The sequence below is a fragment of the Maylandia zebra genome, linkage group LG6 (assembly GCF_041146795.1).
Source record: "Maylandia zebra isolate NMK-2024a linkage group LG6, Mzebra_GT3a, whole genome shotgun sequence".
Taxonomy (NCBI): Eukaryota; Metazoa; Chordata; class Actinopteri; order Cichliformes; family Cichlidae; genus Maylandia; species Maylandia zebra.
Window position 1 is genome coordinate 21,219,746 of NC_135172.1, and position 16,915 is coordinate 21,236,660.

At 38.8% G+C, this 16,915-nt stretch overlaps 2 protein-coding genes across 2 annotated transcripts; both read left to right on the forward strand.

The window, feature by feature from the left end:
* Positions 1-1,250: 1,250 nt before the first annotated feature.
* pla2g12a (phospholipase A2, group XIIA) lies at positions 1,251-7,210 on the forward strand. Its single transcript, XM_004549403.4, has 4 exons — positions 1,251-1,757; positions 3,482-3,558; positions 4,302-4,467; positions 6,206-7,210. The coding sequence occupies exons 1-4, from the start codon at positions 1,538-1,540 to the stop codon at positions 6,322-6,324; spliced, it is 582 nt and encodes a 193-aa protein (XP_004549460.1). The 5' UTR covers positions 1,251-1,537; the 3' UTR covers positions 6,325-7,210.
* A 2,202-nt stretch (positions 7,211-9,412) lies between these two features.
* On the forward strand, positions 9,413-15,381 carry LOC101464210 (caspase-6). The gene is made up of 8 exons (XM_004549408.5): positions 9,413-9,573; positions 9,741-9,783; positions 10,514-10,547; positions 10,643-10,786; positions 11,395-11,471; positions 11,647-11,822; positions 12,254-12,401; positions 12,836-15,381. Exons 2-8 carry the CDS (start codon positions 9,777-9,779, stop codon positions 13,069-13,071), a joined length of 822 nt encoding a protein of 273 aa, XP_004549465.2. The 5' UTR covers positions 9,413-9,573; positions 9,741-9,776; the 3' UTR covers positions 13,072-15,381.
* Positions 15,382-16,915: the final 1,534 nt, after the last annotated feature.

Here is a 16,915-nt window from a genome sequence, read left to right on the forward strand (position 1 = left end):
TTTTTTTAAAGTTAATTATATTAAGCCCTTGAGTGCATTTTATTTTACTTTATTTCAGAAGTATGTGTAATAGCAGAGTTTCTACCAGTAGTTGGTACTACAGTCTGCTGTGACCCATGGATGATGTAAGGCGAAGGTACGTTACGAAACATAGTTAAAAAAAATATTATTTTTAACATTTCTATAACATTTAAATTACATAAATTCGAACGTTGATTCTGGACCGAAGTAGAGACGGCGATACAGACTAGTGATGTGTCGGTCGCGAACGAAACGGATCTTAGAGCCGACTCTTTGAAGTGAACGACGCGAGCTGGCTTTTTATTGGGAGCCATGGGGGGGTTTTTTTTTCTTTTTTTTTTTTCTCTCACCCTCTCTTTCCCAATTTTTTCCGCTTCGCTCCGCAAGCGAGCCTTGTGCTTTGCACTGGGAAGAGGGGGGAGGGGCAGTATCGTAGGAACAGAGCAGGAGGGAAAGAGAGCCAGGGACAACAACATCACATTAGAAAGGTATAGTAATCATCCACAACTATTTTCGGTTGCGGATGATAAAGGATTCAGAAAGTTTATTCATGCAGGCCCATATGACAGAGAATGTGCTGCATCTTTTGTTTTCATATTTATATTTAATTGTGTTGTGGTTTGCAGTGTTTTATGTTGTTCCACTTTAAATTTGTTTCAAAGGAAAAAGCTGAAATTTTTAATAGTTAAAATTTGAAATTTAAATAGGTTTTTTTTTGTATTATATGATTTATTTACTACATTTTATGTGGAGTAAATAAATAAAAGTATATTTATGATGGCCCCTAGAGAGGCAGCACATAAAAACTCCGAAGCATGCACAAAACACAACAGAAGTGCCCCAGGATGCTAGGGGCAGTGTTGAGCTTTTGTTACCTAGTGGCTACACAAGCCACGAAGTACCAACGACCGGATTTGGTGTGTGGTAGTAACAGGTAAATGAACTTTTTTTTTTTTTTAATTATTTGAATATATCATATGTGCTTTGGAGTTTGTACGCGCTTTGTCTCTAGCGGCCACCGTATATATTTATATATAAACATATATAAATAAAACCACTTTTTTTTTTTTTTTACATTAGTAATTCCTTTTCTGCATAATTTTATATTGTTAATTAAAACAACCTGAAGATTCGGATCTTTTTAGTGAGTCCAGCCGAAAGAGCCGGAAATCCCATTACTAATTTTTTTTTTCAAACTTTATTTGAAATTATAAAGCGAACAGCCAGTCATTCCAGTTCAGTTTGTACAGTAGACATACAGGGCAAATAAGAGTAAATCCCATTTCTAATATAGACAGCGCACTTTTTCTTTTAACGTCACCATAATTTGTTTACCAGCGGTCACGTGACACCACCAAACCCGGAAACGACATCGTAGTTCATGCCACCTATGTGTTTTCGGAATGAAAACAAGCTAGTGTGACAGTTAAAATGCTATCAAGACAACGTATTTAGGAATTAATCAAAACCAATGTGCAAGAAAACGCTGCTTTTTGGCCCTGACGATAAGTAGACCATGAAGTACCCCAGCTACATCTGTGTCTTTCTGTTGGGTTTCTGCTGTTGCGGATATTTTTCACGAGTGTCTGCTAGCAATCACGAGCCGGAGACTCCAGACTGGAGGATGACTCTAAAAACCATTCGCAACGGGATCCACAAGATTGACACGTACTTGAATGCAGCACTGGACTTGTTTGGTGGGGATGACGGACTGTGTCATTACAGATGTAGTGATGGTAAGCTAGGTCATTACTCCAGCTTTCAAGCTCTTTCTCCAAGTTAAGAATGGGTTTATGACATCTAGAGTGTGTAATTTAGGAATTTCCCTGTTATTAGTCAGGCTTGTAAATTAATTATTTATGCCACAACTTTCTCTTAGATCAGCTTGAAAAGGGTTTGCGTTAATTTAATAGTTGGCGCGACCATCTTCAGTCCTGTGTAGAAGTCTCAAACAACCCTCATCTCTTCATACTTTCTTATGAAAAGAATGAGAAATGAATGCAGAAATGAATGAATTGAAACATGTGCAAACATACATGGAAATGCAGTATACAACGCAAAAACATAATTTGGTATCACCTGCATTATTCTTGAACACAGCCTGAACTCTCTTAGATAAGTTTTCTTATAATTTCTTTGGGTCGTCTTTGTGAATATTTGTCCAGGCTTCTTGAAAGACATTCAAAGCTCTTTTCTGGATGTTGGCCTTTCCTTCTGTTCTCTCTCAAGATGATCCCACACTGCTTCAATAATTTTGACATCCGGGATCTGAGGAGGTCAATCCATGACTGATTTTTTTACACTTTGTTTTTCTAACCAGGTATGCTTTACTAAATTGGTACTGCATTGCCAATCAGACGCTTTCCAGATTATAATGCATGGTGGGTCAAAATGTGATGGCAATTTACTGCATATTTCCATCAGTTTCGAAAAGACCCAACACCACTGGCTGAAAAACATCCTCAAAGAGCTTCCAGTTTGTTGTACTGATGGTTGTAGACACTCCCTGATGTACCTCTTTCCTGACCACCTCTGTATGTATTGACACCCAAAACATTTAAACTTGGATTTTTCACTCCACGAGACCTGTTCCCACTAATTTTCAGTCCAGGTCTTGTGTACCTTGGCATACCACAGCCTTTTCTTCCTGTTTCCCTTAATTAAGATTGGCTTCTTGACAGGCATTATTCAGCTGAGACAGTTTTAGATGAGGCTTCAGCAAACAATAGATGGTCAGCTGATGCAAGATGTATCTCTCAGGTCCTGTGTTAGTTATGTCCTTTAAAAATAGCTAAAACTTTTAAGATACTGTACATCAGCTGTAGAGAGGCTTTTTCATGCGTGCCACTACTTCTTCTGTCCTGCACTTGTTGAGTTTCCCCAATTTTTTTTTTTTTAAGGATTCCCTGAACGCCATACTGGTTTTTAGCTAATAGCTCTTTGGGATTCAACTTATGGATATAAAAATACAATCATAGGCTTGTCAAGCTGTGTTATCTTTAGCATTTTAACAGATTCAATTATAGTAATGGGAACAGAAGCCTGTTGTATTTTTGCAACAAAGAGACTAAAAATACATTTTCATTTGGTGCTTCTTTGCTAAGTTAAGCTTCTTTTTTTTTGCTCTTTTTTTGAGTTAAGACCCTTTTTTTTGCGTGAATGGTGAAAATGGCCAGGTCCAAGGCTTGGATTCAAGATGAATGAAAAAGCAGAAAGACTTTTGAAAGACTTTCAGAAAGGCCAGAGAACTATTGCTCGAGACCACTTTAAAAATGACAAGAAAGTCTGGGTTATTGAAATTAAAATATAAAGAAATGAGGGGTGTTTCAAGACATTTGCACAGCACTATCTGTGGCACCGCTAGCCTTTTTTAATTATCTGTAAACATGTAACCTCTGACTGCAAGATAACAGATAGTTGAAGAGTAAGAAATCTTATCAACTTTGCTCCTGTCTCAAAGGGTACAAGCCGGTGCCTCGTCCCGGGTACAAAAATCCACCGCCCAACGGATGTGGTTCCCCCCTGTTTGGAATTCAGGTAGTTCAAAGCGTGTTACCATGTGCATCCAGCATGCTGAAGGGCATCATTTTGTATATCATTTTATTTGTCTTATTTAAATACATTGAGTATACACACAGAAATAGACACGCAAGTCCATAGTACAAGCTGCAGTTTGTGTAAAATGTAGCTAAACTGCTTAGGTCAGTATTATTGGCAGTGTTGGCTCCAGATACATTTGCTTCAGAAAGTATTCACTTCACTTTTTGCACACGTTACAATTCTGTACATTTATTCTTAAATGGCTAAAATTGGCATTTTGTTACCATAATATGCACTTAATAAATGTCATGTAATAATCCTTGAGATAGAAGAACACGTGTTTCAAATTTAATCTATATGACACAAACACCAGTGTATAAAAGATACCATAATACACGCTGAAATCCAAGGAAGTCTTTGAAAATATTCACAGTAAAATTCAAAGTTCCTGGACAAAGAGTTGACCAGAAATCCAAAAGTTTCTGACCACAGCGGGTCAGACCAGAAACTAACAGAATATTGCTGGAGTGGTCTGTCGATGATGAACAAGGCTGTAGAAACATGTTTAATCAACTTAATTAATACAGTTAATTGAATTAACTTCAGCAACAGAGCACAGAACTGCAGTACTATAACATTTACAGAAGTGTGCATCTCATTCTGGTAGTGTCCTTCTCTAGTCAAGTCCAAAACGTGTGTATAACCAACAGCTGCTGAGTAACTGATATGTGTTCATCCAGTTTGACGTTGGCATCCCGTCCATGACCAAATGTTGTAACCAACATGACCGCTGCTATGACACCTGTGGCCGGGAGAAACACGACTGTGATAAGGAGTTCCAGGTCTGTCTGGAGAAAATCTGCAGGAATGTGCAGAGGACTCTGGGATTGGCCCAAACTGTCCAAGGTAAGAGAGCAGTGGTTTAGGAAATAATTTTAAGAGGTTGTGCAAAAAGGCAAACAGATTTTGTGGACTAAGTTTGCTTAGGTGCTACGTTTGGAGATCTTTATAGAAATGAATAGAAACTCAAGTAAAAAACAAATATATCATACCATATTATAGAGTAGTTTTGCATGTCATACAATACAAATCTGTTACAACTACAACATACATATTTGCTCTCTAAATCACTTGTTTGTGTTATGATTTGATTGGCTTTATTGAACATGCCGCTCTTACAGCCTTGTAAGATTGTAAGAGTGCTACGTTAGTAAAATTGGGAGGTTACTTTAAAGAACCTGTGAATCACCCACAGCTTGTTACACAGGTGATAAAACACATCTTAAACAGGGGGAAGTGCACTGCTTCAATCTGTTTAGATTAGCCAGTTAGCCAGACTCACTGTCACCCCGTGACACTTTATTTAAACAGAGGCATGGTGTTAGCAACTCAGCTTTTACAATCCTAAGTTCCTTTCAAGCCTTTTTCCTGCTTTTTTCACCATTTTATTCCAGGAAGTAATAAAACATGCTATAATACTGCACAGGAATGATGAATATTCCGAATGACTTGAAGCAGTCATTTTAGTATTAATAAAGTTTTAGCAATATGCATACTATAGCTGTAGCGGAAAGGTGTAAATGGAGAAAAGCCTCTGAGACCCAGCTGTTGTTAATGGTGCAAAAGGCACTGTTCAGTCATTCTTCTATTATTGATAAACTGAAGAAATTAAGAGTTTTGTAAGTGGGGTGATCTAAAAATCATTTTTGCTGTCTTTTTGTCTATATTTAGGACTAGGGGAAAGACCTTAGTCAGCGATTAATTCTATAATTAATCACTTAATCGCAGCCTACACAAAAGTTATTCATGGAGTTCTACGAGGTTCTGTATTGAGTCTGATTCTGTTTATATTACCAGTATGCATGCTTCCCTGAGACAGTATTATTAGAAAACAGTTTCAGTGCTGTGCAGACTCCAGCTTTATTTATAAATGAAGCCTGATAAAAAAATTCAATGAGTTAAACTCCAGTGATGTATTAAACACCTGGATGTCCTGTAGTGTTTTTCTTATAAATTAAGACAAAACTGAGGTCATTATATTTGGCCCTAAGTCCTATCGTGTTATCTCAGACTGCAGGCTTACTTGTTTTTCCTAGAGTTTCTAAAAGTTGAATGAGAGGCAGAGCTCCCAGTTTGAATTTGGAACTCAGACACGTTCTCTAGTTTTAAGATTAGATTGAAAGAGTTTCTTTTTGATAAAGTCTGTGGTAAAGCTTGGTCAGGTGACCCTGAACCACCCTTTCAGGATCCCTTGCTGCTGTTCAGGCTCCTGCAGGATGTAATGTGATACACTGTGAGCACTTCTTCTCTACTCATCTCCTTTTATTTAACCCCACAGGTTTATATGCCACCGCAGCATGTCATTACATTTTTGCCTTCTCTCCTCCTGTTTCTTCCTCTTTTCTTTCCACTCTCCTCTCACCCACAACCAGTCATTCGAGATGGCTGCACCTCACTGTTTCTTTCTGTTAAAAGGGAGTTTTTTTTACTCCCGACCATCATAAAGTGTTTGCTGTACAGTTGTTACCCCACAGTTTAAAGCACTTTGAGGCAGCTGTTACGCTTCGGTGCTATATAAATGAGCTTGAATTGATGTGAGCTGATTTTTCTGTTCATATTATTTCTCGTGTTGCCTGTTTTACAGCATGTGAGTCAGCAGTGACTTTGCTTTTCGATGCAGTTATGCACTTGGGATGTAAGCCTTACCTGGACAGTCAGAGAGCGTCGTGTGTGTGCCAGTATGAAGTAAAGACTGAGCTGTGACGCCACCACAGCCACGAGACTGTCAGCTGACCCTTTCAGAAACTCAACACTAACAGAAGGATGCTAGCAATAAACTTTCTGTCTTTCTTAGATGTTCTCAGGGATAGAGCTACTGGGTTTGCACTAATCTGTGTCTGTTGCCTCCTTTTTTAGATGGAGAGTGGACAATTAATATCTTTCCTATGTCATTGATTATTTATATATATTGTTCAGGGTTTCTGTGGTTTGCCTTTAAACCAGCAGTTTATTTTATATTTCTGTGAAGTCTGCATAACTTCCTCAGAAGTTTACATTAAAAAAAGACTGTGACCATGTTCAGTTTGAACACTTCTGACTGAACTGTTTTAATTCAATGGGAAAAAAAACTGTTTTTACCCCTCAGCTGTAAAAGGATAATGAGTTTTGTTTTGTTGTTAAAATTAATGTACGGTTCAGCTTTCCCTGCCTAAAACATGTCATTTGTTGACAATGAGAAATATATTAAGTATATATAAATGTCGCTTCCAGTACCAAACCATTATTGGTTACTTTATTTAATTATAATAGATGGAGCTGTTTTGGGGGGGTTTTTTTTTGTTTGTTTTATTTGTTTCACCCACCCCCAGAGATCAGTTCAGCGATTTCTTTTAAACTCATCACAACCTGAGTAACCTGCTAGAGCTTCGTCTAGATTTCCTGAAATCGCTTAATTTTCAAGATGTCATTAGCGAATAGTGAACTGTAAAAGAAAACAGCACAGCACATTTCCCTTTTCTGTGACAATAACAAGATTAAGTGATTAAGTTGATGTTTATCTCTACCGTATCTGAAGTGCTGACTGGTGCAGATGTGACTTGTAGAAACATCTTTTAAATTTGCAATAAAAATAGTTGTGCTTTAACTGTTACCTTGTTATCCATCGTTTTTAAGTAAATGAGTCTAAGTGTCTAAGGTGACATGTTTTAATCATATCTATATATATGTTGGATGAGGCCAGTGAATTTGCACAGGAGCAGATCCATCTACTGTTTGCAAAAGCCTCATCAGAAATGGTGTCAGTGGAAGGAAGGGTGGCTGTCAAGAAGCCATACTTTAATGCAGAAAAGTACCATTATGTTTTGATCTACCATGTAATACTGGAAAGTGTCTTACTGGCATTAGCTATATTTTTCAGCGTGACAAGGATCCCAAAAAGAGTCCCAGAAGTCCCAGTTCAATAAAAGCATACCTGCATAGAAAAACACACAGTGGAAGACTATCAATCATGGATTGGCCTCCCCAGAGCCCGGACCTCAATATTATTGAAGCAGTGTAGGATCATCTTGACATAGATTAGAACAAAAAAGCAACCAAGATTCAAAGAAGAGCTTTAAATGTCCTTCAAGAAGCCTGGAGAACTATTCCTGGAGAAGTTTTTATAGCAAAGATCAACCCAAATGAGCTTTAATTTACACCATACCTAAAAAAAAATGACAAAAAAACTCAGACTTGGAGGTTGTCAAGTCGGTGATTGATGAGAGTGTGTTTCATTATTTTATTTCATATAAGAATGCAGAATGTCAAACCACACTCCAAAATGGACCAAAACCTGCATCAGACATCCTACACAGGTGACCCAGCTGAGGTTGATCAAGCCCTGACTTGTGCCCCAGCAGAAACCACCCACAGGTCAGCCCTTTTAATCAAAACCCAGCTTCACTCATGGTTTTAATGGCCATCTTCTTTGCCTCTCCTGTAATAAAAAACCTGATACAAAATACCCAGCCTTTTTGAGCTGTGCTGACAGAGGGCCCTTTCAGTCTCTTCTCAATGGGCTCTTGGTACTTTGCATGTTTTGGCTCAATTGCTTCTTCCATATCCTCTTCCCAGGGCACTGCAAGTTCTGGCATAGTCAGCTGTTTTGTCTCTTCAGAGTAGATGATGATCTTGTGTAAACCTTAGCCCTTTGTTCAGATTGATATGTAACTGTCAGTCGTAGGCCACAGAGAGAAGACTTAGATCCTCAGTTTTGATTTTGGGTAGGGTTTCTTTCCAGCTTTCATAAAGGCATCATCTTTATGGTGATGGTAAATGCTTTATGATGGTAAATGCCAGACTGTCTGCTCAAATATTTTTAGTCTGGTTTTCTGGTCTAACTAAAACATAACAAGAGAAAATCAATTAGATGTAGCATGATTTTTATACATGGGAAATAAACAGTTTAAATAAAGGTACAAAAAAAACCCTTGCTCGCAGTAGTGAAATTTTATTTAAGCAGAATAACCATGAGTTGATTACAAAAATTCAATTTAAAAATTTTCAGATTAATCAATTTTTCATTAACTAAAAACGTTAAACACTGTAACCTAAAATCATATATATCTTGATTAAGAGGATTTTACTTTTTCAGTTATTCCAACAAAAAACGTTTTCCTTTGGGCACATTTGGAAAGACATCTTTATGATTTTATTAAAAACTACATTAGGGGAAGTGAAGAAGGGGAGACTTCCTAGAAACTCCTGAGAATATTGTCGTCATATTGGTTCCTGATAAGATTGTCAAGTTTTCACCTCATCACATTAAACAATCTTACATACTATTAGCCTGACACACACTGACAAAGCGTTCCTGTTTGACTTTCCACTTTTGATATCAATATTTAAAGTTAGGTAAGAAAACAGCGCTTCCTTGTGGTCACTCGGTAGCACTACAGCTTAAACGAACACCTGCTGCAAACTGCTCCCTTTAACCGAGAAGGGTCTGGCTGCAGCCAGGTGCTCCTGTGGGCTTTAACCACCAAGAACAACAGCGGAAAGAAACGCATGTTGTGTCAGGTGATCACGTGACAGGATGAGGCAAGGCGGTAATGACCCAACCTCTTTAGGCCAAACAGCAAAAGCAAAGATTGAAGAAATCTTTGCTTTTGAGAAACTGGGTACAACTGGGTACAACATGTATACTGCAGTGCAAGTTTGGCTGTCAGAGCAGCCCGTACGCACCAAACGTTATAATGTCAACTGAAGTTTGTCATTACAGGCTGTTCAAAGGTCACACTGACTGTGGGTCTGAGCAGGCAGTTGAGTTGCAGCCTCTGTGTCGGTATCTGCTGCTGGCAGTAGAGACACCTCCCCTGCCCTGTAGGAGCACAGAACAGAGTGCTGCAATCCAATGAGATTCCGGTGGGCGGGGCTACAGCCTGGTTCTTCATTCATGATTTAATCTGGCAAATATGTTTTTCTCGCTGTGTCAGTCGGAAGAAAGGTCTAACAGGGCAGGAGACTATTGTACAGGTAACAGATTAAGATTTTTGTTTTAAATTGAGAATAGACGTGTGACCCATACAGGTGCTGTCACACCTTTGCCTTAAATTTGATCAGGTCAGTCACCTTTTGAATCAGGTGCCTCATGTTGTATCATTTACAAAGTGAAAACTTTTGTTTCTTTATGACCTTCCCAGGAAGTGTTCCTACACAGACGACCACAAACTAACAATATGACAGGTGAGCATTTCAATCCTACAAGCTTCTTTTGAAATAGGGAAGAGAGAATATTCCTACAAAGAAAAAGTGAAACAAACTGTAAAACAAAGCCAACAGGGTGACTTTAATCATCCACTTAACTTTCCTTTTGATTTGACTGTCATGCAGATAATAATTATAGTAAATATCATTCAAAGTGACTTGATGTCTTGAGGAAACTGACCTGCATAAATCTATAAAAGTGCTTCATATGCATGAATGGATATCCAACAGTTTCCCCCTAATTACCTGTGCTGGATTTAAAAAAAAAAGAAAAAGAAAATAAACAAATCATAGCTGCATGAAGGTTATTGAGGTTGGATTTTGCTGTGTCGCAGAAGATATACAGTTTATAGAGCGACAGCAGCATTCATGTCAAGACACCTTAGTATAATACATTTCTGCCTCAATGCCAGACACACCCATTCTGCAGAATGGGTGTGGAGAATAGAGCTGTTCCACACGGCTTCTGGTCTTTCAACAGTCTTTCTCCACCTTCCTCCGCCTGTAACCCAGCTATTGACAACTATCAGGACTCTGAGTGTATGGAAAAATGGCTACTTGACCCCAGCACTAGCAGCACTTATAGCTCTATGGTTTAACAAAAAAGAATATTGCAGTATTTAAATAAGCTGTAAAGCAAGATTTGCATTATTATTTTGTAATTCTTGCACTGGTTATTTACGAATGTGCTTTTTGATAATGTGCACAGAGAACCAAAGACAGAATGAGGTCACCATTGAAAGGTAAACACTATTAGCTGGAAAATCTTACTTTATTCTGGTACCAGACACTGAGAATGTTGCCTGCATTTACTGCAAATTGTTTACTCTAAAATCAGCTCCTCGGATGGTGCAGAGGAGTACCAGATGGGCAACAAACGACGAGGTCTTGCACTCATTTTTAACCAGAAAGACTTCTTCTGGCGCCTGGAACTGCCTGAGAGGCGTGGAACCAATGTTGATCGTGACAACTTGGAGAAAAGGTACAACCTTCTAGCTATCTGCTGAAGAACGAGGAAACCTGTTTTTGGCACAGCTTCATGCTCAAGAGCATGCCAGCACGTGTTTAGAGTTGTTGATCATTTTTGTGGTAAAACTGAATATTTTTCTTCTTTACTAGTATCGCCCCAGGGCTGCAATCTTTTACCTCTGTGCCCCAGGGAGTGCCAAAGACAATATGTCATATGCTATATTTTTTTAAGTTCACAGAGAACTTGGTGATTGTTTTTCTTCTTAATAGTGATGACCCTGATCACAATCCCCACTACAGAGTGTGATCGTGGCCCTATAGAGGTTGATTTCACACTGGTCCAAGTTATTCCCACTGCATCAACAACTGAAGAGATGGTTGTGGATTTTAGAAAGAATCCTATGACCGTCTCTCCTGTGGTGGTAATAGCTGATGCTTTGGAGTGTCTGCAGAAGCAGAAATATTGAGGCATTGAAATTTATAGGACTCTGAAAAAGGTCCAATCAATCCTGATCCGAGCAGATCCTTGTCTAAGGAATTTATATTGCTAATAAAGAACAATAAAAAAATTTTGACCATTGATCTGCTAAACTAATCAACTCATTTTCACTTTCTGTTCAGACTGAAGGATCTAAACTTTGAAGTGAAATGTCACAATAACCTCAAGCTGGAGGCAGTCCTAGATGAAATCGCCAAAGGTACCCACATAATCATTTGTTTCTCTCAAATGACCAGCATGCATCGAGATGGACAAAGAAAATCATCACCATAGTTTGAGTTCTTACATAATTCAATTTGTTGCTTTGCTGCAAAAATATCTTTGTCAAATCCAACTTTCGCTGCAAGTTTAACAAGTACTTGTTGTCCCACCAGCTGCGGAGGAAGATCACTCAGATGCTGATTGCTTTTTGCTCGCCTTCCTGAGTCATGGAGATGATAACCACGTTTATTGCCACGATGGAAAAATCAGTATCCAGGAGATCACGTCCAAGTTCAAAGGGGACAAGTGCCCGGACCTTGTTGGAAAGCCAAAGATCTTCGTAATACAGGTACAAAACACAAAAACCCATACGAGTCCATCAGATTAACCTGGTGTAGCCATTTTTTAAAGATTCAACAGGTTTACAGTCATTCCAACTCATAACGTAGTCATGAGTCTCAGTCTGGATGTTTTGTTGTGTTGCATTCTTTGGGATGAGAGTTGGGTAAACAAAACTGTCTCATATGTGCCAAAAATGAGTTCCACCACTGCTGTGTCATCTGCAAACTTGACATTGTGGCTGAGCACTTATAAGAGAGTAGAGTGTGCAGCAGGGGGCTTATAACACATCCCTGAGGAGAGCCAGTGTTGAAGATGATGGAGAAGGAGGTGTAGGAGGAAGTGAAGTCTGTCAGTCTGTCTTCTGTTTGTCAGAAAGTCCAACAACCAGTTAATTTGATTTAATTCAACTGGAAACCAATGTTCACCCCCCATCTCCAGGCATGTCGCGGAAAAGAGTTTGATGTGTCAGTTACAGTGACCGAAGCTTCTACGATGGAGTCTGAAGAAAAGGTGTTCATGGATGCCAGCACCATACAGACCCTCCCTGCTGGGGCTGATTTCATCATGTGCTATTCTGTGGCTCAGGGTGAGTCTTCTGGCATTTGACTAAACCTTTTTATTTTTATTTTGACTGAGAGGAAATATCAAAGACACAAAGCAGAGTGTTTTTTTTCCATAAGGTAGAAATGTGATGTTAGTATTATTTTAAAGGCTAGACTTCTGACAAATCTTCCCTGCTTTGGTAATGCTCTGAGTGTGTCACCGTCATTACAGTGTCACAAACTATCCAACTCTTGCTATACACTGTTTGTTTATATGTGCTTGTAAGCTCATTTATTAGTGAGCAAAAACTGAACAAATGCTTCAATAGAATTTTATTTCTTAAGTGAAACCATAAGAGTCAGCTTAAATAAATCCTGGTATAAAATATTTCATAGCCCTCAGAAAATCTGTCCTCTTTACTTTTACCTCGACATCCATGTTCATTTTTGCCGTTTTGCTGTTGTCATTATTTGTTAGGCTACTACTCCTTCCGGGAGAGGGAAAACGGTTCGTGGTATATCCAGGATCTCTGTCAGCTGCTTCAAAAGTATGGTGATAGCCTGGAATTCACAGAGTTACTCACACGGGTCAACAGAAAAGTGTCACTGAGGAATATTCCAACACCATGTCAACCAAGATTTATCGGGAAGAAGCAAATGCCTTGTTTTGCTTCAATGCTCACCAAGAAACTTTACTTCCAACCAAAAAAGTAACAATGACACACCTCAGTCTCAAAATGATCAGGTTTATATTTGTTGTTCAACTATGTTGTTCTGTGTCCTTATTACTTTTAAGCTTTAGTGCTTGAATTGCTTTAAAATTGCATGCTGATTATGAACCACAGTCTTTGTAAAACTACTGTACTGAAATGACTCTAGAAGCAACAGAATGATGCTTTAGTGCAGAGAAATACATTCATTTTGCCTTATTTTATATCAAGTTCAGAACAGTTTACAGTGGACCCTTCCACTGAAAAGACAGGGAGTCTTGGCGGTTGAGTCAGTTTCGACTTTGTCTTTGAGCCAGTTATTTTTCAGACGAGACAGCTTAGCAATCAGGAAACGAAATCAGGATTTTTGTACACATTAGTTTCATCCATACATATCTCACTGTAAGCCTCAGGGATCCAGTAACATTAACAAACTGTCTAAACATTACGTAATCACAGTGTTTCCTCAAGCTTATCCAATCCAGTCCAATTTTATTTATAAAGCACTTTAAAATACCCAGCACAGGAACAAAGTGCTGTACAGAAAATAAGTTAAAACAATAGAATAACAGAAAACAGCAAAATAAATAAATAAAACACATAAAACATAAAATTAAAACAGCCCTATGTTAAAACAAAAACAAGATAAAACAGCATCGAATCACCTAAAAACAACAAAAATAAAAAACCAACATCTCACGTGGTGTCAAAGGCCAGGGTAAAGAGGTGGGTTTTCAAGAGTGACTTACAAACAGATAAAGAACTGGCCTGTCTAATCTCTAAAGGAAGCTCGTTCCACAGTTTGGGAGCTGCTACAGCAAAAGCACGATCTCCTCTAAGTTTACGCCCAGTCCTAGGTATCTTCAGGAGCAGTGGGTGTATAAGGCTGTGGCAGCTCAGAGAGATAAGATGGAGCTAGGCCATGGAGGGCTTTAAAAGTAAATAAAAGAATTTTAAAATGAATCCTAAAAGAAATCGGCAGCCAGTGAAGTGAAACTAAAACAGGGGAAATGTGCTCAAACTTTCGAGTGCCAGTTAAAAGACGAGCTGCGGCATTTTGCACCCTCTGTAGATGGCTAATATATGATGCGCTGACCCCAATATAAAGTGCATTACAGTAATCCAGCCGAGTGCTAACAAAGGCATGGATCACTGTCTCAAAGTGCTGCCGTGAAAGAATTGGCTTTATTTTTGCCAGCTGCCTGAGGTGAAAGAAGCTAGATTTTACCACTGCCTTAATTTGATTATCAAACTTCAGATCACAGTCCACTTTGACCCCCAGGTTTGTGACAGTTGGCTTAACATACTGTGCCAGGGAATCTACATACACATTGGGGGTCTCAGTGGGGCTACCAAAAACCATCACCTCTGTCTTTTTATCATTGAATTTTAAAAAGTTAACAGACATCCAAGCCTTAATGTCATCGAGACACTGAAGTAATGGCTGTGTAAGATATCTGCCTTTTTTCTTTAGAGGGACATAGATCTGACAGTCATCAGCATAAAAGTGGAAAGCAATGCCGTGCTTTCTCAGTACAGAACCAAGAGGAAGCAGATATAAAGAGAAGAGGAGGGGGCCTAGAACTGAGCCCTGTGGGACACCACACAAGAGGGGAGCGGAGGACGACACATAGTCACCAAAGCTGACACAAAAAGTTTGCCCCGTCAAGTAGGACCTGAACCACTCCAGTGCTGTGCCCCTAATGCCCACCCAGTGCTCCAAACGAGAGAATAAAATGGCATGATCCACGGTATCAAACGCAGCTGTCAAATCTAAAAGCACAAGAACAACACAGTCCCCAGCATCAGTCGCTAAAAATATGTCATTAAAAACTTTTAAAAGGGCTGATTCAGTGCTATGAAAGGGTTTAAAACCAGATTGGAAAACCTCTAAAACATTTTGCTTTTCCAGGAAGGCCATTATTTGGCTGTAAACTACCTTTTCAAGAATTTTGGAAAGAAAAGGTAGTTTGGAGATAGGCCTGTAATTTGCAATAACCGTAGGATTAAGAGCAGGTTTTTTAATCAGGGGTTTGAACTACTGCATGTTTAAAATCTTTAGGGACAACACCTGACATCAGACTATGGTTTACCAGCTCAAGAACCAAAGGACCAACTGTAGGTAACACCTCTTTTAGAAGTCGAGGAGGGACAGCATCATTTGGAGATGCTTACTACCGTACTTAAAAAAAGGGAATTTCTGTTCTGTAATGTGTATTTGCATTTACACATTGACAGTGTATTTTTTTGCATTACTTTAATGATTTTATGGATTTTACTTACTGCTTTGCCCTCAATAAAATCTCTTACTTTATTAGTTTTCTTGCTGTGTGTGTGTGTGTGTGTGTGTGTGTGTGTGTGTGTGTGTGTGTGTGTGTGTGTGTGTGTGTGTGTGTGTGTGTGTGTGTGTGGATTCTCTTATTTGTCCTGAAATGGTTTAGAAGCAGGTTAAATGAAAGCAAAACTGATTTACAGCAAAGAAGTAAGTTTTATTACTTTTCACAGCACCTTGCAAGATAAAATCACAAGGTGCTCCACATCAAATACAAACAGCAAAACAGGAAGGCGACATTACTACAAAATAAATCAAAATGCCACCAAAGTGTTCAAAATATGAGTGTCTTCCACGTCGAAACCACTGAGGTGACCTGGGAAACAGTCCGTGCTTGTCATACTCAGTATGAGATAAATGCCAGTAGCCAGTATGTTATGTGTTTTACTTCCTTCTTTTCCCAGTGTTTGCACTGAGTAAGAAGTCAACAGGCTCGTTCTGTCTGTCATTAGATTGAGATTACAATAATCGGACAATCTAACTTGTGATTTAATCACAAATCTATACAACTTGAATCATCCACAAAAACACTTTTCATGTCTTTATTGTGATTTAAACACTGAGTAAGAATTCATGATCGATAGTAAAAAGGTAAGTGTCCTCTTGACTTTTCCAAAGGTTAGTTTTTCAGGGGAGACTAACAACCTACCATCCTGAATGCTGCTGTGAAACAGAACTAAATTTGCCTATCATTGGGTGATGTAAATATTCTGCTTTCCATAGATGGGTTGTGTACTGTCACACGACTGCCAGTCAACTAAACACAGCAGAGCATGGAGGAGGGGGCGGAGCAAAGCGTGAGAGGAGGGGTGTTTGCACAGACCTGTTTTCAAATGAACGGGAGCAATAAACTGAACTTAGAGGAGAGAATCAAAGTAACAGTCTTTGTGCTAGTATCAATCTCATACCAGTACCAGTGTTGGTATTGATGCTATTAATATTTACACTGGTCCACCCACAGTGTTACAGATTGTCTAGGCGATCCTTGTTGGGATGCAAGCACGTCTCCTCTCTGAGATGTTTACAATCCATGACATGAACATGCATAACAAAATAAACTTGATCAAACTAATATTTAAAACCATATTTATTTTCTGATCAATAAGCAGACGTTTGATTTCTCCCATGATGAAGAACAGCAGTTAGGCTTTGCTGGTAGAGGATGATCGCAGGCACTGAGAGAGCAGTTTATTAAATCAACATAATCATTCTTATGTGATTCACGTTACATTTAATCTGTGTCACTACACTTTAACAGTTGTTTTCAACCTGATCTAGTTATTCAGGTCTAAGGTTGCTGATGCACTGATAAAAGGTGATCTTTAACTGTGGCAAAAAAGTCTTTCTTATCTACATTACTTCCTTCTCCTCAGCATCATAAATAAATCAATAGCCTACATCTCCCACCTCCTTGTCTGGTTTACACTCCTAATAATTTCTTGAAAGCTCCTGTAGGACACACAAAGGCTGGTCTAACGTTCAGCTATATTTGTTATCAACGATATCTTGTGCTTTC

Excerpts from the sequence above, each read along its gene's own strand:
- LOC101464210 (XM_004549408.5), top strand. Across the intron at positions 10,548-10,642 it reads AATGAGGTCACCATTGAAAG|CTCCTCGGATGGTGCAGAGG; the intron begins GTAAACACTATT and ends CTCTAAAATCAG. Across the intron at positions 12,402-12,835 it reads GTGCTATTCTGTGGCTCAGG|GCTACTACTCCTTCCGGGAG; the intron begins GTGAGTCTTCTG and ends ATTATTTGTTAG.
- pla2g12a (XM_004549403.4), top strand. The coding sequence starts at position 1,538 with ATGAAGTACCCCAGCTACATCTGTGTCTTTCTGTTGGGTTTCTGCTGT. Across the intron at positions 3,559-4,301 it reads CCCCCCTGTTTGGAATTCAG|TTTGACGTTGGCATCCCGTC; the intron begins GTAGTTCAAAGC and ends GTGTTCATCCAG. Across the intron at positions 4,468-6,205 it reads ATTGGCCCAAACTGTCCAAG|CATGTGAGTCAGCAGTGACT; the intron begins GTAAGAGAGCAG and ends CCTGTTTTACAG.